Raw genomic sequence first — 25,123 nt, forward strand, 5'->3', positions numbered from 1 at the left:
CATAGAAAACCAAAAGTGGGTCAATGCAAACAAAAAGTGCATGACCTTTATAAAGAATACAATTGAGAGCACCATTGTGGGCTCCATTGCAGAGTGCACTTCCGCAGGGGAGTTGCTTTCAAAGATAAAGAGCCAGTTCACTGGCTCTTCAAAGATATATGCCACCCAGGTGATAGAGCAACTCGTGACAGAACGCTACACAGGTGGTAGTCATGGAATAAGAGAGCACATCCTCAGGATGAGCAATATGGCAGCAAAGCTAAAGCCCATGGATGAGGATCTGGAGATCAAACCAAAGCTCCTGGTCCACCTGGTCATGGCTTCACTGCCAAAGGAGTTTGAAGCTTTTGTTGTGAACTACAATATGTCACCTAGAACATGGGACATTGAAAAGACAATAGCAATGTGTGTCCAAGAAAAGGACAGACTCAAAGCCTCACATGGTGGTACACTCAACTATGTGAAGGGTCACAAGAAAAAGAATTACAATCAAAACAACAAAAGTTCTCCATCAAAGCCACAAGGAAAAGCTTCCTATCAGCATCAGCGTCAGCAACAGCCTTTCCCAGTGGACAAAGACACTTGTCTCCATTGTAAGAAGACCGGGCATTACAAGAAAGACTGTCCTGATTGGCTAAAGTCAATCATGGCAAAAGGAGGTAACAATATAGTTTCATTTGTAAATGAATCCATGTATGCACAGTTTTCAAAATCCACTTGGTGGATTGACTCAGGAGCAACTGTTCATGTTGCAAATTCTTTACAGGGATTCCATTCGACGCGGACTACGCTAAGAAGCAAAAGACGCATTGAAGTGGCGAACGGAGTTGAAGCTGTCAGTGATATCTCCTTGGAGTTAGTTGATGGATTCAATCTTCTACTTAGAGATATTTTATTTGTTCCATCATGTCATAGAAACTTAATAAGTGTTTCTTGTTTGTACAAAGATAATTATGAATGTTATTTTGGACATGGCAACTATGCCATTTGGTTAAATAATGCTTATGTGGGTGATGCTTTACTACATGATGAGCTTTATTTGTTATCACTTCGTGAAAAAGTTTATTCCATTTGCAATGTGAAAGAACATGTTTCCGCGTCGAATAAAGAACAAAAGAAAAGGAAAAGAACATTCGACTCATCGAAATTATGGCACTGTCGCTTGGGCCATATTTCGAAGGGGAGAATAGAAAGATTAGTCAAAAGTGAAATTCTTCCTCCGTTAGAATTTTCAGACTTAGAACAGTGCATAGATTGCGTTAAAGGAAAGTACGTAAAACAAATCAAAAAAGGTGCAATCCATAGCACAGGCACACTAGAAATCATTCACACTGATATTTGTGGACCATTTCCGGTGAAAAGTGTGGATGGATATGACTCGTTCATAACATTCACAGATGATTACTCTCGCTACGGTTATATTTATCCAATCAAACAAAGATCAGAAGCGTTGGATAAATTTAAAATATTCAAAGCTGAAGTTGAAAATCAACACGATAAAAGAATAAAGATAGTAAGGTCCGGCCGTGGGGGAGAGTACTATGGTCGACACACTCCATATGGCCAAGTCCCTGGACCTTTTGCAAAGTTCTTGCAGGAAACTGGCATAGTAGCCCAGTATTCAATGCCGGCGAGCCTCAGCAAAATGGAGTAGCTGAAAGGCGCAACCGTACACTTATGGATATGGTGCGCAGTATGATGAGTTATTCCAACTTGCCATTAGGATTATGGATGGAGGCGCTTAAAACCGCCATTCACATTCTCAATAGAGTACCAAGCAAGTCGGTGCCCAAAACACCGTACGATCTATGGACAGGAAGGGTGCCATCCCTACAACACTTCAGGGTGTGGGGGTGCCCTGCTGAGGCCAAAATGTTTAATCCAAACATTGCAAAGTAAGATCCCAAAACAGTGAGTTGCCACTTCATTGGCTATCCAGACAGGTCAAAGGATTTTCATTTCTACTGCCCAGACAGATATACAAAGTTTGTAGAAACGAGACATGCAATCTTCTTAGAGGACGAAATGATGAGGGGGAGCTTGGTAGCTCGGAAAATTGATCTTGAGGAGAAGAGGGTGCATGCACCTAATCCGATGATTCAGGAGCCATTTTTCTCACTACCAGTTGCAACTCCACCCATGACAACTATGGAGGTAGACCCGGAACCTGTCCGCCAGGAGCCGATTGAACCCGTTGTTGAGCATGAAAGGGAGGTACAACAGCAAATTTTAGAAGAAGTGCCAGAAGTTGAGGCACAGAATGTGCCTGAAATTGAGGCCCTTAGAAGGTCTACAAGACCAAGAAAGTCAGCTATTTCTACTGACTTTAAAGTTTATAACACAGAAATGGTTCATGTGGAAAAAGATTGCACCTCATATGAAGAAGCCATGAGAAGCCCTCATTCATCGATGTGGATGAAGGCAATGGAAGACGAGATGAAATCGATGAGTTCCAAAGATGTTTGGGACTTAGAGGAAATTCCTAAAGGAGCCAAAACAGTAGGCTGCAAATGGGTCTACAAAATTAAGTGTGACTCTAAAGGGAATGTAGAAAAGTATAAAGCACGACTCGTGGCAAAAGGATTTACACAAAGAGAAGGGATAGATTACAATGAGACATTTTCTCCAGTCTCATGTAAGGATTCCTTCAGAATCATAATGGCATTAGTTGCTCATTTTGATTTAGAGTTACATCAAATGGATGTAAAGACGACATTTCTCAACGGGGATTTAAAAGAAAATGTCTACATGAAACAACCCAAAGGTTTTATCATGGAAGGCAAGGAAAATATGGGATGCCGCCTGAAGAAATCCATTTATGGATTAAAGCAAGCCTCTAGACAGTGGTATCTAAAGTTTAATCAAACGATTAAAAGTTTTGGATTTAAAGAAAATATTGAGGATAACTGCATTTATGCAAAGTTTAAAAATGGGAAATATATTTTCCTAATCTTGTATGCGGATGATATTCTGCTTGCTAGGAGTGATGTTAGTCTACTACAAGAAACAAAGAAGTTCTTATCCTCAAATTTTGACATAACAGATCTTGGTGAAGCATCATATGTTTTGGGCATAGAAATTCACCGAGATAGGAACAATGGAGTCATAGGACTATCGCAGAAAGCATATTTAGAAAAGGTTCTTAAAAAGTATAATATGCATGCGAGTAAAGCCACACCTGCTCCAATAGTCAAGGGTGATAGTTTTGGGAAATTCCAATGTCCCAAGAACCAGTATGAGATCGATCAAATGAAAGCAGTACCATATGCTTCGGTAGTTGGCAGCTTACAGTATGCACAAGTGTGCACTCGCCCTGACTTAGCTTTTATCACCGGGGTACTCGGTAGATATCAAGAGAATCCAGGCCTAGAGCACTGGAAGATGGTAAAGAAAGCATTGCGTTATGCGCAAGGCACGAAGGACTACATGCTAATATACAGGAGAAGTGATTCCCTAGAGATAAAAGGGTATTCAGACGCAAATTTTGCGGGGGACAAAGATGATAGAAAATCCATGTCAGGATACGTCTTCACTCTCGCTGGGGGAGCTATTTCATGGAAAAGCTCCAAGCAGTCGATAGTTGCATCATCCACGATGTATGCAGAATTTATAGCATGCTTCGAGGCCACGGGGCAGGCGATATGGCTAAAGAAATTTGTGCCCGACTTGAAAGTGGTAGATTGTATTCACAAACCACTAAAGATGTACTGTGACAACCAGCCCGCAGTATTCTATGCTCACAACAACAAGTCGAGTAATGCTGCCAAAACAATAGAGATAAGGTATTATGTTGTGAAAGATAAAATCCAGGATCAAACTATAAGTCTCGAGCATATAAGGACAAAGGATATGCTTGCGGATCCGCTAACGAAAGGCTTACCACCCAATGTGTTCAAGGAACACTTAGCCGGCATGGGTTTAAGGGAAAGCCTTATGATTCCTGGATAGGCCCAAAAGGAACAGAATTTGTTTCTGAACATAACGTATGTTGTAGTTGTATGATTCTATCGGCAATTAAGCTGTGATGATGAAACATGCTCTATGTACCAATATGTGATGAAACAAATAAACTAGAAAGTATAAAGTTAAAAGTAAAGTTGAGATCAAGGGGGAGAATGTTAGGTTGATCTCTCTCCCGTTCGAGCCCAACGGGTCGAACGGGCCCCTGACTCGCGCCCTGATCGGGGGCGCCCAACCAAACCATGGTTGGTGGGCCCCTGTAACCCGCGCTATATAAACAGAGGTGGGGGCTGGGGCACGACTTACGAGGTTAATCACTGCCACAATCCCCACCTACAATCCCTATCGATCTAGGGTTAGCGCGGTGCTCACGGGAAGCTCCACCACCGCCGCCGTCCACTCTCTGTCCACATCGTCACCGGCCCCTACTTCACCATGGCCGGTGCTGGATCGAGCTCGTCTGGACAGGCAGAAGGTAGGTTCACCGTAATGATCTAACCTATCCGATCCAAAGCAATCTATCACGTTGGTCCTCCTTCCCTGATTCGACATGTACCCACTTTTTTTTGGATTCGCGTTCTTGATTGACAGGGGAAACCAAACCGGTACTAGTATATGATATCATCCATAAAGTTTGTTAACGTTGTAAAGCCATTCTCTTAGGTAGTAGTACTAGAAAGTAAGCTTTTAATTTGCAACTGATCGAGTACTAGACTAGGGTTGCAGCAAACAGCTACATTTCTATCCAGTTCAACTGATATTAGATTGGCGTTATCTATTAAGAATAAGTGCACCTTGTGAACTCATCGGCTGTGGCAAAATGATTGATTTCCCTACTCTCTTTCTTGCCCAATCGAGAGCTGCATGCTTTGGTTTTCATGTTCAGATTCAGTAATTAGTAGTAATTCTGCTTGCAGAAATGTTTGCGTCGATTCTAGCTCGTTTATTAGTAGTAATCATGGTGGCAGCTAGTTTAATTTAATGATGTGGCTTGGAGCGTCAATTTTCCTTCCTAACAATCTAGACACAGATAAGGTGCTGGTGTAACGCCCCGAGACCGACGCTCCGATTGCCTTCCTTGTTTTGCGAGTCAGCTGTGTTTTATTTGTGTGTTGCATTCATCATCGCATCATTTGCATTGCATCGGCACTTCGTTGCCGTCATGTCAGGACCCCGATTCCAAGTCACACCGATCTAGCCTGTAACACCTCATATCACATTGCGGCCTCACGCACGGTACTCCCACGGGTGTCGCCTTACCAAGGCCCGGGACCGTTTGTGCCTTTTGGCTCACGTATATGACAATGTCGCTAGCATCCATATGACAGAGAACCCGGGCCGACATGGCTAGTCGTGAACCCAAAGCGGCACTAACGTATGGGGACAGGCATACATGAATCAATATCGAACGTGTCGGTCAGCAGCGTGTGAATCCGGGCTGTAGCACTGGGCTAACAGGACTCCGGGAACCCGGGCTGTAGCAGGCTAGGCAGGACTCCGGATGTCACCGCGTGACATTTCCCCGAAGGGACAGACACAGGAACGATATGAATCACATGCTGGCCAGTTAGGTGTCCAGAGCAGTAGTGCTGGGCTAGCAGGACTCCGGTGTACTGGGCTGTAGCGGACTACTATGGCTCAAGGAGGCACCAGACTACATTTCCCCATAAGAGAGGCTGCTAAAGATAAACAACTAGATTGTCGGATCCCACACATACCAAGCATTTCAAACATACACACAATATGCTCGATATGTGCAAATACAACATGGCATCACAACAAAACTCTACAACTCAAGTACTTTATTTAAAGGGCTCCGGAGAGCCTTACATAACTTGTTCATACAGGTAGGGGTCACATGACCCGACACTCAAGTCATACAATCATACAAGCACATGCGGAAGCAAACTGTCTGGGTACAGACACTAGAAAGAAAGAAGGCTTGACAAAGCCTGTCTATCTACATAGGCCCTTCACAAGCCTAGATCACCACCTGGGTGGCGCGTCACTCGTCGTCGTCGAGTTCTACGTAGAACCCGTCAGAAGGAGCGGTGCTGTCGTCTGAAAACAGTAATTAAAGCAACATGAGTACAAAGGTACTCAGCAAGTCTTACAACAGATCCTACTTTACATGCTCATTCTCAAGAAGGTAGTGGGGTTATTGCAGCAAGCCAGCTTTGACTCTTGGCTAAGCTATCCTACGATACACCACTTGTTTGAAATAGTTTTCGCACACGAGTCCACTAATCACCATCTCAATACTCCACCGTGGATCCTCCCTCGTCATCCAACGAGAGGGCCAACCGCGGTACTCACACTTATCTTGAGGCTTTTAGTAGTATCCATTTACTTGTCTATGAACTGCATAAGCGACCAAGTAGTCCTTTACCGCGGACGCGGCTATTCGAATAGTTTCATACCCTGCAGGGGTGTACTTCGTCACACACGCTCTCACCACTTATCGTCGCTACACGACGTGTACTCGGCAACCTTCAAGCGGAAGCCCAACGTGGGTGTCGGCCACAGCCTACCTAAACACTCAAGTCTCTAGTCCAGGTTTATCGCCTATTTAGGTTCCATCCGCAGGGAGTCCGGCCGAGGTTTCCACATACGGCCCCAAACGATGTGTGCAGGGTTCCCGGACACCAAACGGGCGACTCGGTACACCGTGCCACGAGCCTACCGCATCACAGCCCACCCCTTGGTCAGCGCTGTCCACGGCCTCCAGCTTACTACAAACACCAGAAACTACGTGCAACTCCTGGACAGAGGACAAGGGTGATTAAGAAGCCGAGGGGGTCCATTGGTTTCGGGCCCAATGTGTGGTAGTAGCTGAATCTTAAATCACGCATACAGATCTCAGTTCTTAAGGACGGTCTCAATGAAACAACCCACCATGTACTCCTACATGGCCTCCCATCGATACCTTTACCAAATCGTATTCAACACTTCACTCTCTTTACGACACACACACTTTCACTCTAGTTCATCACCCTGATGAGCCAGACCTGACACAACTCTAAGCATAGCAAGCATAGCATTGTAGGAACACAACATGGCTCAATCAACTCCTACACATGCTAGTGGGTTTCATCTAATTACTGTGGCAATGACAGGTCATGCAAAGGAAAGTGGGTTCAACTACCGCAACACACAGCAGTTTTGAATCGCGTTGTCTTAATGCAGTAAACGAGAGTAGAAGCGAGAAGATGAGTTTGTATCGAAATGATCAATGGGTTGCTTGCCTGACGGAGTGGTGGTGGGATACTGCCCTTCAGTTGGATACTCGTGAATATCCTCGGAGGCAGGACCTACCACAATGAACACATCGAAGCACAATCAACACCAAGCAAGTGCAACAATATGATGCATGCATGAGACATGGCAAAATGGATGTATTGGGCTAATGCAACTAAGACCAGATGGGTTTGGACTAATTTGAATCAAAGATTCAAATTCCAGGTTCATAAATGGCCCATATTAGTGCTTTATCTTGTTCTGTATAAAACAGTAGGTTAACTTGCCTAATCATGCATGAAACCAGTACAGATGGATAGAATGGATTTTTCTGATCATTTTTCATATATAAATCTTTTCATTCTGAGCTATAGATTATTTTCTATGATTTTTTGAAGTTTGTGACAATTTCTGGAACTTCCAATATAAGAATAATCCCAGCAAAAGCTTTACTGCGTCAGCCTGACGTCAGTGTGACGTCAGCAGGTCAACGGGGTCGTCCAGGTCAAACCTGACGTGTGGGTCCCCTGTGTCAGTGTCACTGTTAGGTAATTAGTTATTTAGGATTAGTTTTAACTCTAACTCAGATTAGTTAGCAGGCGGGCCCCACTCGTCAGTGACCCTGGGGGGGTTGACCCGTGGTCAAACCACGTTGACTCGCTGGCGTTTAGCCGCCGGCGACGTCCAGACGCGGCGGTGGAGTGCGGGATCCCTCTCCGGTGACCAAAAGGACGGCGGAGAGTACCTACGTGCAGCTGGGGGCGAACCGCGTCGACTGGTGGTGGTAGTGGAGCTCGGGGTCGCCGGAATCGACGCCGGCGACGAGCCGTGCGGCTGCCGGGGTACGGGCGTAGTCGGAACCGTAGCTAGAGAGCGCGGCGAGGAACGTGCGAGGGTGCTACGGGTTCCTGGCGTTGCGGTGAAGCTAATGGCTACGGTGGTGTGGCCGTTGGATGGCCCGAGCCTCGTCGGCGACGAGCTCGTGCGGCGGCGCGTTCGGGTGAGCTTCGTGCGGTAGCTACAGAGCTCGAGAGAGAGAGAGGAGGGGATGGGAAGGTGGCCATGCTCACGGCGGTTGCGACGGAGCAGACGGCGAGGTCGGAGACGAGCTGTAGCAGTGGTGACGGCGGAGGGGATCTCCGACGGTGAGCGGCGAAGGCGAGGTCGGTGACGGAGCTTCGGGGCAAACGAGCGCTCGGGGCTCGGCTTGCTCGAAGGAGTGGGCGACGGCGGTGCTGTAGGACACGGTAGTACGGCGCGGGGTCGACGGTGGCCGCGGTTACTCCGGTGAGGTGTCTGCGGCGGCGTCGGCCATGGTGGGGAGAAGGCGAGGGAGAGGCGATGGGGGAGAAAGGCAATGTCCAGGGGCTTGGGGCGCGTCGAGAGAGGTCGGCCAGCTCATCTGCGGCGAGGGCGGCAAGATGCTGGCGCCGTGGCGAGCTCACGCTCGCCGGCGTCAGCTCTCTGCCTGCTCTGGCGAGAGCAGGCAGCTGACTGGCGCGGGCCAGCACAGTGCTGGGCCGCTAGGTGGGCTGCCAGGTAAGTTTTCTGCCTTCTGTTCTTTTCTCTTTTTTATTTATTTCTGTACTGTGTTTTGAAATAGTAAAAATACTATTTCATTTGGAAAAATCCTGGAAATATTCTGAGGCACCTTTGAGATCATTCCCAACAGCCTAAAAATACTTTCCAGATTATTTGGGCATTTGAAAATATTTATAGCATTTAAAATGCCCAAATGCAAATACTTATGGCTTGTGCAAAAATCCAAGATGGCCTCCAAAAATATGAAACCATTTTTGGCAGAGGTTTTAACCAAGACCAAAGGTGGTGAACATTTATGGAGGGCATTTCAGGTTCATTGGAAAGAATTTTAGTAAACCCTAGTTGTTCCAGGGGGGGTGCTGGGGGTTTCTGGTATCCCCATTTCAGGTTTCTGTGAAATCTAGACATGATGCAACACTCTAATGCATGAACTAACTAGGATGTGACAACTCACCCCCACTCAAAAGAATCTCGTCCCGAGATTTAGGATCCGTTGGGAAGAAGGTGGGGTACTCAAGTCGAAGACGATCCTCCCTTTCCCAAGTAGCTTCTTTCTCGGAATGGTGTGACCATTGAACTTTGAGAAACTTGATGTTTCGGCGTCGAGTGGTACGCTCGGCTTGATCAAGGATTCGAACGGGATACTCCCGATATGTGAGATTATCTTGGAGATCAAGCGTTTCGTGGTCCACTCCACGGATAGGATCCGAGAAGCAACGCCTAAGTTGGGAAACGTGGAAGACGTCATGAACCTTGGAAAGATGCGGAGGTAGTTCCAATTGGTAGGCAACTTCTCCTCGCTTGGCAAGAATGCGAAAGGGTCCAATGTAGCGAGGGGCCAATTTGCCTTTGATACCGAATCGGTGGGTTCCCTTTAAAGGGGTCACCCGGAGGTAAGCCTTCTCGTCAACCTCAAAAGTCATAGCCTTATGTTTGCGATCATAATGGCTCTTTTGGCGAGATTGGGCTGTTTTCAATTTCTCACGAATAATGCGAACCTGCTCTTCTGCTTCCTGGATCATATCCGGGCCGAAGAGTTGTCTTTCCCCGGTTTCTGACCAGTTAAGAGGCGTTCGACATTTTCGTCCATAGAGAACCTCGAAAGGGGCTTTGCCCAAACTAGCTTGGTAACTATTGTTATAAGCGAACTCGGCGAATGGAAGGCATTTCTCCCAATCCATGCCGAAAGAGATAACAGAAGCTCGGAGCATATCCTCCAGAATTTGATTAACTCGTTCTACCTGACCACTTGACTGAGGGTGAAAGGCGGTGCTAAAGGAGAGACGAGTTCCCATAGCATTTTGGAAACTTTCCCAAAATCGAGAGGTGAAGAGACTTCCACGGTCTGAGTTAATTTCCAATGGAACACCATGCAGAGACACTATTCGGGAGATGTACAAGTCTGCTAGCTGGCTAGCGGTTATACTCTCACGAACAGGTAGGAAGTGGGCTACTTTGGAAAGACGATCGACAACAACGAAGATAGCATTGTTTCCCTTCTTGGTCCTGGGAAACCCGGTAATGAAATCCATACCGATTTTATCCCATTTCCATTCAGGAATAGCCAGAGGCTGAAGGGTGCCAGCAGGTCGTTGATGCTCTGCTTTAACACGACGGCAGACGTCGCAATTTGCAATGTATTGAGCAATTTCTCTCTTCATCCTAGTCCACCAAAACCTCTGGCGTAGGTCTTGATACATTTTAGTACTACCGGGATGAATGGTGAGAGGAGATTCATGAGCTTCCTTAAGGATCAATCGCCTCAGGTTGCGTACCTTGGGAACCACTAGGCGGTCTCCAAAGAACACAACACCTTGGTCATCAACGGAGAAACAATCCGCAACTCCTTTCTTGATGTTTCTCTTAATACGGGAGATTCCCGGATCTACCTTCTGAGCTTTGATGATCTGATCCGTAAGGGTAGGTTTCGCCACCAGGGTGGATAGAAATCCTTGAGGTACAATGTGAAGGTTAAGCTTACAGAATTCCTCGTGAAGAAGTGGTTGACTTTGTTGTAACATCAAGTTGTTACAATAGGATTTACGGCTTAGCGCATCAGCCATGACGTTGGCTTTGCCCGGGGTGTAAGTTATTCCTAAGTCGTAGTCTGAGATCAACTCGACCCAACGTCTTTGCCTGAGATTCAAATCCGGTTGGGTGAAGATGTATTTCAGACTCTGGTGGTCTGTGAAAATCTCGCAACGATTACCGAGAAGGTAATGTCGCCATGTTTTGAGTGCATGGACTACGGCTGCAAGCTCTAGATCATGTGTGGGATAATTATCCTCATGTGGACGCAACTGCCGGGAAGCGTAAGCAATCACATGACGGTCTTGCATGAGTATGCAACCTAGTCCTTGTCGCGAGGCGTCACAATAGATAACAAAGTCCTTAGAAAAATCTGGTGGTACAAGTACGGGGGCAGATGTCAGGCGTCTTTTCAGTTCCTGAAAGCTGAACTCGCACTGTGGGGTCCACTCAAACTTTTTATCTTTCTTGAGGAGTTCGGTTAGAGGTTTAGCAACCTTGGAGAAGTTTTCGACGAAGCGGCGGCAGTAGCTCGCTAAGCCAAGGAAACTCCGAACTTGCTTGACCGTTTCAGGGGGAGTCCAGTCAAGGATGGCTTGAACTCGCTCGGGATTGACAGCAATACCCTTACCAGAGATCACGTGGCCTAGGTAGGTCACTTCTGGCAACCAAAATTCGCACTTGGAGAACTTGGCATAAAGGCGATGCTCTCTGAGTTTTCCTAACACAAGTCTAAGATGTTCGGCATGTTCTTCCTCGTTCTTGGAGTAGATGAGTATATCATCGAGGTATACTACGACGAATTTATCCAAATACTCCATGAAGATTGAGTTCATTAACCGAGAGAAGGTGGCTGGAGCATTGGTTAACCCGAAGGACATGACTGTATACTCGTATTGGCCATAATGGGTAACAAAGGCCGTTTTAGGAATGTCCCCGTTCTTGATTTTGATTTGATGGTAGCCCAACCTCAAATCCATTTTAGAGAAAACCGAGGATCCAGCGAGCTGATCATACAGGTCGTTGATCCTGGGAAGCGGATACTTGTTCTTGATGGTGACTAGGTTGACGGGTCGGTAATCTACAACCATCCGATCCGTACCATCCTTCTACTTGACGAAGAGGACGGGGCAAGCCCACGGAGAAGAACTAGGACGGATGAAACCCTTTTTCAAGGACTCATCGAGTTGTTTCTTAAGCTCGGCTAGCTCTAGGGGTGCCATCTTATAGGGTCTTCTAGAGATTGGGACGGTTCCTGGAACAAGGTCTATCACGAACTCAACATCTCTGTCAGGTGGAATACCTGGCAGTTCTTCAGGGAAGACATCCGGAAAGTCACGGACTACCAGCACATCTTCGAGGTCTGGGAGAGGGTTGGCATTTAGTGAGTAGAGCTGACGCTTAGATACTCGGGTCAAAACATTCACTGTCTTGCCCGACGGATGGGTGAGTTGAACAGTCCTAGTAGAGCAATCAATCTTGGCATAATGGGCTGACATCCAGTCCATGCCCAAGATGATGTTTATGTCCGAGGACTTGAGAGCTATTAGTGATGCAAGGAAGACCAGTCTGTCAACAAGAATTTCATTTCCATGGCTTATTTTAGAGGTTTGCCACTTAGAACCAGGGGTTTGGATTACCATGGAAGTAGGCATGTCACAGAATGTGGTGTTGTGTAATCGAGCATAGCTCTCAGAGATAAATGAATGAGATGCTCCGGTATCGAAAAGAACAGTTGCCGGATGGCAATTAACAAGGAGCGTACCAAGGACGACGTTGGGATCCTCATGAGTTTCTTCAGCTGAAACATAGTTGACATGGCCACGTGCAGTGGTGGCTGGCTTGGCGTAGTAAGTCTTTCCTGCTGGCTTACCACGGCCAACGGACTGTCCAGGTTGATTGAGGTTGTTCCGGGGGCACTCGCGCAGATAGTGACCCGTTTCTCCACACTTGAAGCATGTCACAATATTGGGGCGTGGAGCAGCATTAGCAGCGGGGCCACCATAAACCTTGGGTGGTGCATGCTGCTGGTTGGGGCGAGGCGCCTCGAAGGATGGCCTCGGAGTGAACCTGGGTGGCAAAGCAGTATTCGGAATCCAGACCCGGCGCTTCTGGGATCCGGAGCCAGATGAGGAACCAAAGTCACGCGAGTGCTTGCGTGCAGCGTCATAGTCAGTCTGTCCTGTCTCGGCACTGATGGCCTTATTGACCAACTTCTGGAAAGAGGTGCACTCATGCAGACGGAGATCACGGCGAAGCTCGGGGCTAAGTCCCTTGCGGAACCTTGCCTGCTTCTTGGCGTCGGTGGATACCTCTTCAGGAGCATAGCGTGCTAGATTTCCAAACTCACGGCTGTAAGCATCCACGGTCAGTCTGCCTTGGGTGAAGTTGCAGAATTCTTCCCGCTTACGATCTATGAGACCCTCCGGAATGTGATGCTCACGGAAAGCCTCACTGAATTCAGCCCAAGTAGTGATTTGGCCAGCTGGGCGCATAGCCTCAAAGTTTTCCCACCAAAGGCTAGCAGGGCCTTCGAGGTGATAGGCAGCGTAGGTAACCTTATCAGCTTCGGCCACGTTGGCAGAACGTAGCTTATGGGTGATGCTGCGAAGCCAATCATCCGCATCAAGGGGCTCGACGGAGTGGTTGAACTTCGGTGGGTACAGCTTGATAAAGTCAGTGATGGACACCAGGTCGTTCCTCTGGTGACGTGCAGTATTCTGCTCAATTCGCTCTAGCAAGCGGTTAGTCTCACGCTTGTTTCTTTCTGCCTCCAGCATAACTTCGGCCAGTGAAGGCGGTTGGGGCAGAACCTCCGCCCTGGCTGCATTGGCTTCATCCTGCGCCTGGACAACAGGGTTGTTGCGGGTGTTAACCATCCTAGGAGAAACAAAGCAGCGGTTTAGACGAGGATGGCTAAATCTTGATAGGGAAAAGCGGAATGTAATGGATAACACGGAATGCAGAGATGACCATCAGTATGACATGGTAACATAGCAACATACATATACCAACGGTCATACACGCCATACATAGTTTAGTACAAGCCAGGCTAAGGTACAACTACGATGAAAGACGATACATCTCATCAGAGGCATTCCAAGCTCCTATACATTATTTTTCTACACCTCCGGAACGTGATACACACCAAGTCGTATCCTACAAGACACGCAGGACTGTGGAGATTACAACTGTTACAATACTAGTGGAACTAATACCAACTCAGACGTCTCCGTAGTAATCCTCATAGAAGTCACCACCATGTCCTGGAAGCTGAACATGATCATCTGGAAACAGTCGGTCCTGTGGAGCTTGCGGTCCATAGGGACTCGGGTGTGGCCTTGGTCCAACAAACGGTGGCAGACGGGGTCCACAAGGAGGGGTGATGCCTCCTACATCACGCCATTCCATACATTCTGGCAGACCAGATCGCACGGGGTATATGTCCCTCATGTCCATAAACCCAGCTTGCACGGCAGGTGCAAACCGTGTCAGAGTGGCCCAGTGATCAGCACGAGCATTAAAGAGCTCCATTCGCAAGGCACGATTCTCACGGTCCTTGTCCTCCAGCATCTCGGTGGTGGTACGGAGTAGTGAGTCCTCATGGGTAGAATCACGGTAAGTGGCCTGATAGTACCCCTGTGCCCCAGGGAGTGCTGCTGGCATATAGCAGAAGTCGGTGTTCTGAAGCAAGGCAGTTCTGGCTCGCATGATAGTCATCATTGAGTAAGCTGCGTCCTGCACAGACATCTCGATAGTAACCCCAAGTCCAGAAGAGCAATGGAGGGGTTCAGTGGCTCCAGGATAGGATGGGTAGATCCTGACTGTGCAAAGATACTGACTTTGATTAAAGTCTCGGAACTGCTCGTCGACGGTATACTCGGGATACCAACGATAGCCTGTCTCAACCATCACTCGGACCAACATGGCCGTGTGACCAGGTACGCCAATGCACCGGGTCAGACGAACCACTTGGTTTTGGGAATGGGTGGCCATCTGAAAGCACGAAATAATGCAAGGCATTAGTATTTCTAGGAAAATTCGGACAGCATAACGGCTGTAAATGCTCGAAAAGGATTTGAGACATTCGCAACAGTTTGCAATACCACTCAACAACATCATGTCAAGGTTCTGGTTCAACCGACAACATACTAGGGTAGTAGAAACTGAACCGAAGCATGGAACCAACAATCCTATAAGTTACTACGGATTAGTAACACGTGAACCTGATAGAGAGGAGAGAGCCTAGTCCTTAACCCACGTAGAATGAGAAGAGTATGACTCAGATCAGAGGGCATGAGGTAAAGGAGTAAAAGCACCTTACGTTCCCTCCCACAATCAATTCCCCTACATATAACTAAAGCATTTCTAGACTCGACATCGACCAGTTTGGCTTATCGCACCTACAGGCAGTCCGGCTCTGATGCCAACGCTGTCAGGACCCCGATTCCAAGTCACACCGATCTAGCCTGTAACACCTCATATCACATTGCGGCCTCACGCACGGTACTCCCACGGGTGTCGCCTTACCAAGGCCCGGGACCGTTTGCGCCTTTTGGCTCACGTATATGACAATGTCGCTAGCATCCATATGACAGAGAACCCGGGCCGACATGGCTAGTCGTGAACCCAAAGCGGCACTAACGTATGGGGACAGGCATACATGAATCAATATCGAACGTGTCGGTCAGCAGCGTGTGAATCCGGGCTGTAGCACTGGGCTAACAGGACTCCGGGAACCCGAACTGTAGCAGGCTAGGCAGGACTCCGGATGTCACCGCGTGACATTTCCCCGAAGGGACAGACACAGGAACGATATGAATCACATGCCGGCCAGTTAGGTGTCCAGAGCAGTAGTGCTGGGCTAGCAGGACTCCGGTGTACCGGGCTGTAGCGGACTACTATGGCTCAAGGAGGCACCAGACTACATTTCCCCATAAGAGAGGCTGCTAACGATAAACAACTAGATTGTCGGATCCCACACATACCAAGCATTTCAAACATACACACAATATGCTCGATATGTGCAAATACAACATGGCATCACAACAAAACTCTACAACTCAAGTACTTTATTTAAAGGTCTCCGGAGAGCCTTACATAACTTGTTCATACAGGTAGGGGTCACATGACCCGACACTCAAGTCATACAATCATACAAGCACATGCGGAAGCAAACTGTCTGGGTACAGACACTAGAAAGAAAGAAGGCTTGACGAAGCCTGTCTATCTACATAGGCCCTTCACAAGCCTAGATCACCACCTGGGTGGTGCGTCACTCGTCGTCGTCGAGTTCTACGTAGAACCCGTCAGAAGGAGCGGTGCTATCGTCTGAAAACAGTAATTAAAGCAACATGAGTACAAAGGTACTCAGCAAGTCTTACAACAGATCCTACTTTACATGCTCATTCTCAAGAAGGTAGTGGGGTTATTGCAGCAAGCCAGCTTTGACTCTTGGCTAAGCTATCCTACGATACACCACTTGTGAAATAGTTTTCGCACACGAGTCCACTAATCACCATCTCAATACTCCACCGTGGATCCTCCCTCGTCATCCAACGAGAGGGCCAACCGCGGTACTCACACTTATCTTGAGGCTTTTAGTAGTATCCATTTACTTGTCTATGAACTGCATAAGCGACCAAGTAGTCCTTTACCACGGACGCGGCTATTCGAATAGTTTCATACCCTGCAGGGGTGTACTTCGTCACACACGCTCTCACCACTTATCGTCGCTACACGACGTGTACTCGGCAACCTTCAAGCGGAAGCCCAACGTGGGTGTCGGCCACAGCCTACCTAAACACTCGAGTCTCTAGTCCAGGTTTATCGCCTATTTAGGTTCCATCCGCAGGGAGTCCGGCCGAGGTTTCCACATACGGCCCCAAACGATGTGTGCAGGGTTCCCGGACACCAAACGGGCGACTCGGTACACCGTGCCACGAGCCTACCGCATCACAGCCCACCCCTTGGTCAGCGCTGTCCACGGCCTCCAGCTTACTACAAACACCAGAAACTACGTGCAACTCCTGGACAGAGGACAAGGGTGATTAAGAAGCCGAGGGGGTCCATTGGTTTCGGGCCCAATGTGTGGTAGTAGCTGAATCTTAAATCACGCATACAGATCTCAGTTCTTAGGGACGGTCTCAATGAAACAACCCACCATGTACTCCTACATGGCCTCCCATCGATACCTTTACCAAATCGTATTCAACACTTCACTCTCTTTACGACACACACACTTTCACTCTAGTTCATCACCCTGATGAGCCAGACCTGACACAACTCTAAGCATAGCAAGCATAGCATTGTAGGAACACAACATGGCTCAATCAACTCCTACACATGCTAGTGGGTTTCATCTAATTACTGTGGCAATGACAGGTCATGCAAAGGAAAGTGGGTTCAACTACCGCAACACACAGCAGTTTTGAATCGCGTTGTCTTAATGCAGTAAACGAGAGCAGAAGCGAGAAGATGGGTTTGTATCGAAATGATCAATGGGTTGCTTGCCTGACGGAGTGGTGGTGGGATACTGCCCTTCAGTTGGATACTCGTGAATATCCTCGGAGGCAGGACCTACCACAATGAACACATCGAAGCACAATCAACACCAAGCAAGTGCAACAATATGATGCATGCATGAGACATGGCAAAATGGATGTATTGGGCTAATGCAACTAAGACCAGATGGGTTTGGACTAATTTGAATCAAAGATTCAAATTCCAGGTTCATAAATGGCCCATATTAGTGCTTTATCTTGTTCTGTATAAAACAGTAGGTTAACTTGCTTAATCATGCATGAAACCAGTACAGATGGATAGAATGGATTTTTCTGATCATTTTTCATATATAAATCTTTTCATTCTGAGCTATAGATTATTTTCTATGATTTTTTGAAGTTTGTGACAATTTCTGGAACTTCCAATATAAGAATAATCCCAGCAAAAGCTTTACTGCGTCAACCTGACGTCAGTGTGACGTCAGCAGGTCAACGGGGTCGTCCAGGTCAAACCTGACGTGTGGGTCCCCTGTGTCAGTGTCATTGTTAGGTAATTAGTTATTTAGGATTAGTTTTAACTCTAACTCAGATTAGTTAGCAGGCGGGCCCCACTCGTCAGTGACCCTGGGGGGGTTGACCCGTGGTCAAACCACATTGACTCGCCGGCGTTTAGCCGCCGGCGACGTCCAGACGCGGCGGTGGAGTGCGGGATCCCTCTCCGGCGACCAAAAGGACGGCGGAGAGTACCTACGTGCAGCTGGGGGCGAACCACGTCGACTGGTGGTGGTAGTGGAGCTCGGGGTCGCCGGAATCGACGCCGGCGACGAGCCGTGCGGCTGCCGGGGTACGGGCGTAGTCGGAACCGTAGCTAGAGAGCGCGGCGAGGAACGTGCGAGGGTGCTACGGGTTCCTGGCGTTGCGGTGAAGCTAATGGCTACGGTGGTGTGGCCGTTGGATGGCCGGAGCCTCGTCGGCGACGAGCTCGTGCGGCGGCGCGTTCGGGTGAGCTTCGTGCGGTAGCTACAGAGCTCGAGAGAGAGAGAGAGGAGGGGATGGGAAGGTGGCCATGCTCACGGCGGTTGCGATGGAGCAGACGGCGAGGTCGGAGACGAGCTGTAGCTGTGGCGACGGCGGAGGGGATCTCCGACGGTGAGCGGCGAAGGCGAGGTCGGTGACGGAGCTTCGGGGCAAACGAGCGCTCGGGGCTCGGCTTGCTCGTAGGAGTGGGCGACGGCGGTGCTGTAGGACACGGTAGTACGGCGCGGGGTCGACGGTGGCCGCGGTTACTCCGGTGAGGTGTCTGCGGCGGCGTCGGCCATGGTGGGGAGAAGGCGAGGGAGAGGCGATGGGGGAGAAAGGCAATGTCCAGGGGCTCGGGGCGCGCCGAGAGAGGTCGGCCAGCTCATCCGCGGCGAGGGCGGCAAGCTGCTGGCGCCGTGGCGAGCTCACGCTCGCCGGCGTCAGCTCTCTGCCTGCTCTGGCGAGAGCAGGCAGCTGACTGGCGCGGGCCACCACAGTGCTGGGCCGCCAGGTGGGCTGCCAGGTAAGTTTTCTGCCTTCTGTTCTTTTCTCTTTTTTATTTATTTCTGTACTGTGTTTTGAAATAGTAAAAATACTATTTCATTTGGAAAAATCTTGGAAATATTCTGAGGCACCTTTGAGATTATTCCCAACAGCCTAAAAATACTTTCCAGATTATTTGGGCATTTGAAAATATTTATAGCATTTAAAATGCCCAAATGCAAATACTTATGGCTTGTGCAAAAATCCAAGATGGCCTCCAAAAATATGAAACCATTTTTGGCAGAGGTTTTAACCAAGACCAAAGGTGGTGAACATTTATGGAGGGCATTTCAGGTTCATTGGAAAGAATTTTAGTAAACCCTAGTTGTTCCAGGGGGGGTGCTGGGGGTTTCTGGCATCCCCATTTCAGGTTTCTGTGAAATGTAGACATGATGCAACACTCTAATGCATGAACTAACTAGGATGTGACACGTCATGTTTTAAAAATTTGCATTCGTTCATAGTTGCCGCGTCCCCCCTTGCGTTCGTCGACCGTTCCGGGTCTAACCGGATTTTCGATTCTCTCTTGTCTGACCGTTTGACCCTCTCTGTACAACCACCAACCCCCTCTGGCGTGCGTCCGAAAACTTCCCCGAACCCGACCCGGACTGTTGTGACCGTTGGGTCCGGATCATCCCCTAACATCTACAAAACATCACCGTTTTCTTTGTTGGACGCTCTAGCCTACTTATTCTCGACCGCCCGATTATAAACGGAGGGCCCGAATAGCCCCTAGCCTAACCCACCCGCTATATATGCTAGTCTAAACCGAGACCAAATCCCTAATTTCTAGGGATCCTCCCTAGCCGCGCCGCCACCCACTCAGCATCTTCCTCGGGATCCTCCAGATCCACCAAACCAGCCACCCTCTCCTCGATCCAAAATTCCCCCTCGCTTTCAGCACCAGGCCAGCCACTGCTCGCAGCCGCCTCCCCTCCCGGCTCCCGTGCGTGTCCAGCACCAAAGGAGAGGCTTCCTCGATCCTCTCCCGAGCAGGTGCTCGCCCGGAGCCCCTTCCCCGCGCCGCCGTTCGTCCATGCCTCCAGCGCCCGTGCTGCCTCTCCAGCCGCCGCCGACCTCCTTCGTCTCGTCCCAGCGCCGGACGGGGAGCCGCGACTCCCGTCGGTCCTCCTCACTGCCCGAGGCTGCTGCCTCCCCGTCGTCTTCCTCGAGCAGGAGCTCACGCCCGAGCTCCATCGCCACCCGTTGCCCCTCGCCGAAGCCAGCAGGTCGCCGTCTCCTCGCGCCCCTTCTCCCCTTTTTCCCTGGTTCTCCTCTAACCTTCGCTCTCTGCTGCTCATGAACCAGCGCCGGCCGCCGCCGTCCCGTTCGTCTTGCAATGAGGCGAGGTACCGAGCTCCGCCGCAAGTCCCTTTGTTGCTCCGCGTCGTGCCGCTGCTCTTCTTCCCGGAGGGCCTCGACGAGAGCCTCGCTCGCGCCCCCTCCATCCCGTCTCCTGGATCCCGCCGCCAGCGCCCCCGAGTCCCGTCCAGCCGCCCTGGAGTTTCCTCGCCGCCATGCCCTGCATCCCACATCGCCAGCCGCCGTCCCCTGCTTCACGAACGAGACAGCCAGCGCTGCCCCTCCGTTGACTTGGTCCAGCGCCAGCGTGGCCGGTCTCCAAGTCCCAGGCGCCAAGGCCCAGCTCGCCCTCCATCTCCTCGCGGCCCAGATCCGCCAGCCCAAGCCGGCCAGTTTTGGCCCATGGTGAGAAACCCCCCCAGGGCCCCTTTGTTTTTCTTCTGTTGGGCCTGCTCCAGTTTTAGATTCGGCCCAGTGTATTTTTTTTCATGTCTGCGATTTGTCTATTTTTCCAGAGAATTACAGATTTACAGAAAAACCCCAAAACTTCATGCATATAATAACTTCACAACCGTGCATCGGATTAAAATAATTTATACATGTAAACTGCTTAGAATTTTGTGTAGATTAATAATTTGCCACTTTCATCCCATGTTAAAATTGTTTAAAATGCTGTTTGGTTAAATTTGCTCAAATTACATGCTAAATGCTTTAATTCATAACTAAATAACCGTAGCTCGGATTTTAATAAACTTTATATGTAAATGGGGTAGAAAAATGCCTAGTTTAACATGGTGCACTTTGTTTTACTGTTTAACAACTATAAAATTATGTAATTGGCAGAACAGTACCCAATCTAAATTATGGACACGAGAATTTTCCGGAAATTGTTGTTTGTTGTTCCGGCCTCATTTAAATTGCCTAAAATAGTTAGTTTCCATATGCTTCACCTCTTGCCATGGTTAATAACATTTAATATTGTTGGGTACATAAACGAGAGAGAACTAAATAATTAAATGTGGTGTTTCGTCAATATGCAACTCGTTGCATACTGAGCTCCACTTAATTTGTAGTGTTGTTTGTTGCACTTTGCCATGCCATGCCTCATTTAACCGGACATGCATCATATTTGTTTTTGCATCATGCCATGTGTATGTGGTGGTTGTTCACTATGTTGTTTGTTTCTTTTCGGGTTGCTTCTCTCGTTACCTTCGGTTTCGTTCCGGAGTTGAGAGGATTCGTTCGACTCCGTCTGTTTGTCTTCTTCATGGACTCGTTCTTCTTCCTTGCAGGATCTCAGGCAAGATGACCATACCCTTGAAATCACTTCTATCTTTGCTTGCGAGTTGTCCGTTCTATTGCCATGCCGCGCTACCTACCACTTGCTATATCAAGCCTCCCAAATTGCCATGAACCTCTAACCTTTGTCACCCTTCCTAGCAAACCGTTGTTTGGCTATGTTACCGCTTTGCTCAGCCCCTTCTTATAGCGTTGTTAGGTGCAGGTGAAGATGAAGATTGCTCCATGTTGGATTATGTTTATGTTGGGATATCACAATATCTCTTATTTAATTAATGCATCTATATACCTGGTAAAGGGTGGAAGGCTTGGCCTTATGCCTGGTGTTTTGTTCCACTCTTGCCGCCCCTAGTTTCCGTCATACCGGTGTTATGTTCCTTGATTTTGCGTTCCTTACGCGGTTGGGTGATTTATGGGACCCCCTTGACAGTTCGCTTTGAATAAAACTCCTCCAGCAAGGCCCAACCCTTGTTTTACCGTTTGCCTACCTAAGCCTTTTTCCCTTGGGTTCTGCAGACTCAAGGGTCATCTTTATTTTAAACCCCCGGGCCAGTGTTCCTCTGAGTGCTGGTCCAAACTAGAGCCCTTTGCAGCGCCACCTCGGGGAAACTTGAGGTCTGGTTTTAGTTGTACAGACTGCTCATCCGGTGTGCCCTGAGAACGAGATATGTGCAGCTCCTATCGGGATTTGTCGGCACATTCGGGCGGCTTTGCTGGTCTTGTTTTACCATTGTCGAAATGTCTTGTAAACCGGGATTCCGAGACTGATCGGGTCTTCCTGGTAGAAGGTTTATCCTTCGTTGACCGTGAGAGCTTATGATGGGCTAAGTTGGGACACCCCTGTAGGGTATTATCTTTCGAAAGCCGTGCCCGCGGTTATGTGGCAGATGGGAATTTGTTAATATCCGGTTGTAGAGAACTTGACACTTGACCTTAACTAAAACGCATCAACCGCGTGTGTAGCCGTGATGGTCTCTTCTCGGCGGAGTCCGGGAAGTGAACACGGTTTCTGGGTTATGTTTGACGTAAGTATGAGTTCAGGATCACTTCTTGATCATTGCTAGTTCACGACCGTTCCGTTGCTTCTCTTCTCGCTCTTATTTGCGTATGTTAGCCACCATATATGCTAGTGCTTGCTGCAGCTCCACCTCACTACACCATCCTTTCCTATAAGCTTAAATAGTCTTGATCTCGCGGGTATGAGATTGCTGAGTCCTCGTGACTCACAGATACTTCCAAAACAGTTGCAGGTGCCGACGATGCCAGTGTAGATGATGGGATCGATCTCAAGTGGGAGTTCGATGAGGAACGTGGTCGTTACTATGTGTCTTTTCCTGATGATCAGTAGTGGAGCCCAGTTGGGAAGATCGGGGATCTAGCATTTGGGGTTGTCTTATTTTCATCTGGATTTTGACCGTAGTCGGTCTATATGCATGTATTTTGGATGATGTATGAATTATATTTATGTATTGTGTGAATTGGCGATTGTAAGCCAACTCTTTATCCCATTCTTGTTCATTACATGGGATTGTGTGAAGATGACCCTTCTTGCGACAAAACCACTATGCGGTTATGCCTCTAAGTCGTGCCTCGACACGTTGGAGATATAGCCGCATCGTGGGCGTTAAAGCTGGCTAGCTACCTTAATAAAGCTCCATGCTTATGAAGAACACACAAGTTTTGAATGGATACGGAAAATGCTAAAACTTTGTCAATACTATATTCTTCGTAATGAGTGTCTGTCGCCAGTGTGATCTCCATCTATCTTCACATGCATTATTTATTCTAATATATCATAAGTTTGATGAGTCCAGCTCTTTGGTTGTTTTCTCAACCTTGATATATATTACCTGATGATTGGTACAACAGAATTGAATTTGTTCGATGGAGGACCTACCGGAGGCTCTGCTGACCGAGATTCTCAAGAGGATCACCACGACAAGTGATCTCAATTCTCTTTCCCTTGTGTCAAAGCAGCTCTACAAGATAGAGGGGAATCAAAGGGGTGCTATCCGTGTTGGTTTTGGTCTATGCACCGCTACAAAAGCACTGACATCGTTCTGCACCCACTTCCCAAATCTGCAGAAAGTGGAAATCGATTACTCTGGCTGGATACCTGGACATGGAAAGCAGTTGGACAACAAAGGCCTTTCTGTGTTTTCATCTCACTATTCCTCGCTGATTGACCTCACCTTAAGCTTCTGCTCATGCATCGATGACTCTAGGCTTGCTTGTTTAGCTTATTGCAAGACATTGGTGTCTCTCAGGCTCAACTCCGCACCAAAAATAACGTCAGTTGGGCTTTTCTCGGTTGCAGTTGGTTGCACAAGTCTATCTGCTCTCCACCTTGTCGACTGTGAGAAAATCGACACTGTAGAGTGGCTGGAATACCTTGGTAGGGATGGATCGTTGGAAGAGCTTGTAGTGAAGAATTGCCAAGGAATCAATCATCATGACTTCCTAAAGTTTGGTTCTGGATGGATGAAGCTCCAGAAGTTTGAGTTTGAGAGGAAAAGAGACACATATGATTGTCTTCCAGGTGATGTGGTGTATGACTCCTCGTATGATGCTCACATCATGGATATATATGATTTCTGCTGTGAGAGTTTGAAGGATTTAAGGTTGGCGCATATTAAAACTTGGCCAGAAGTAGGACTTCGTGTTCTCCTTGGGAAGTGTAAAGGATTGGAGAAGCTTGTCCTTGAGTATGTTCATGCCCTAAATGACAATGACATGATTGCATTGTCTCGGAGCTGCAGCAACCTGAAAAGCATCTTACTTAGGCTCAACCTGCAGCGCTACTCTAGTGATGTCAGCTATTGTGAGACCAGGACGTCTTTTACTGATAACAGCCTTTACGCTCTAGCCCTCAACTGCCGTATGCTTCAGACGGTAGACCTCAACTTTACAAGATGTTCCCCTGACTGGCCATCAGAAATAGGATTCACACAAGAGGGTTTTCTGGTGCTCGTTCAGTCTTGCCCAATTCGTGTTCTCGTGCTCAACAACGCCAACTTCTTCGATGACGAGGGGATGAAGGCCCTCTCATCCTCACCACATCTGGAGACACTCGAGCTTATATTGTGTCATGCGGTAACCGATGCTGGGATTCGCTTCATTGCGCACATGCCATGCTTGAGTAATCTCTCACTTCGGGTGTGTCATTACATTACTGATGTTGGAGTGGCTGAACTGGGGCGAGCACATAAGTTAGAGTCTTTGGTCATTGAGTATTGTGGTGAGGTCTCTCCGCAAGGTGCGCAGGGTGTTGCCAAGTCAGTTCACTACTCCAAGTACTCTTCAGATGCCCTTATGAAGAGAATTGGTCTTGGCATCTATTAATGATGTGGTCTCCAAAATTTTCAGTATGAATTTGCTGCTGAAGCCATTAAGTTGTTCAGTGTGCATCATCCGACTTAGATTCACTTGTCTAGACTTTCTATTGCCTTCTACCTTTACTGCTATGGTTTTTCTGTATGACAGTCTAATGATGATCTTTGGACGGCATCTGGTGAATGAAACTTTAAGACTACCCACAATGGGAATAACATAGGTAGTAACATCACACATATCTAGATAAAGTAGATGATGTGGCAAGCAATAAATGAAGAAAGAGAGGAAAGTAGTAACATAGCTAGTAGTATGAGTAACATCACACATATCAAGGCAAGATGTGTCTATAGCCTAAT

The 25,123-nt window shown here is 48.1% G+C and overlaps 1 protein-coding gene across 1 annotated transcript; it reads left to right on the forward strand.

The window, feature by feature from the left end:
• The first annotated feature begins 23,318 nt into the window (after nt 1-23,318).
• On the forward strand, nt 23,319-24,776 carry LOC123165010 (F-box/LRR-repeat protein 14-like). Its single transcript, XM_044582642.1, has one exon. The coding sequence runs from the start codon at nt 23,319-23,321 to the stop codon at nt 24,774-24,776; it is 1,458 nt and encodes a 485-aa protein (XP_044438577.1).
• Nucleotides 24,777-25,123: the final 347 nt, after the last annotated feature.

The sequence above is a fragment of the Triticum aestivum genome, chromosome 1D (genome assembly GCF_018294505.1).
Source record: "Triticum aestivum cultivar Chinese Spring chromosome 1D, IWGSC CS RefSeq v2.1, whole genome shotgun sequence".
In the NCBI taxonomy this organism is placed as follows: Eukaryota; Viridiplantae; Streptophyta; class Magnoliopsida; order Poales; family Poaceae; genus Triticum; species Triticum aestivum.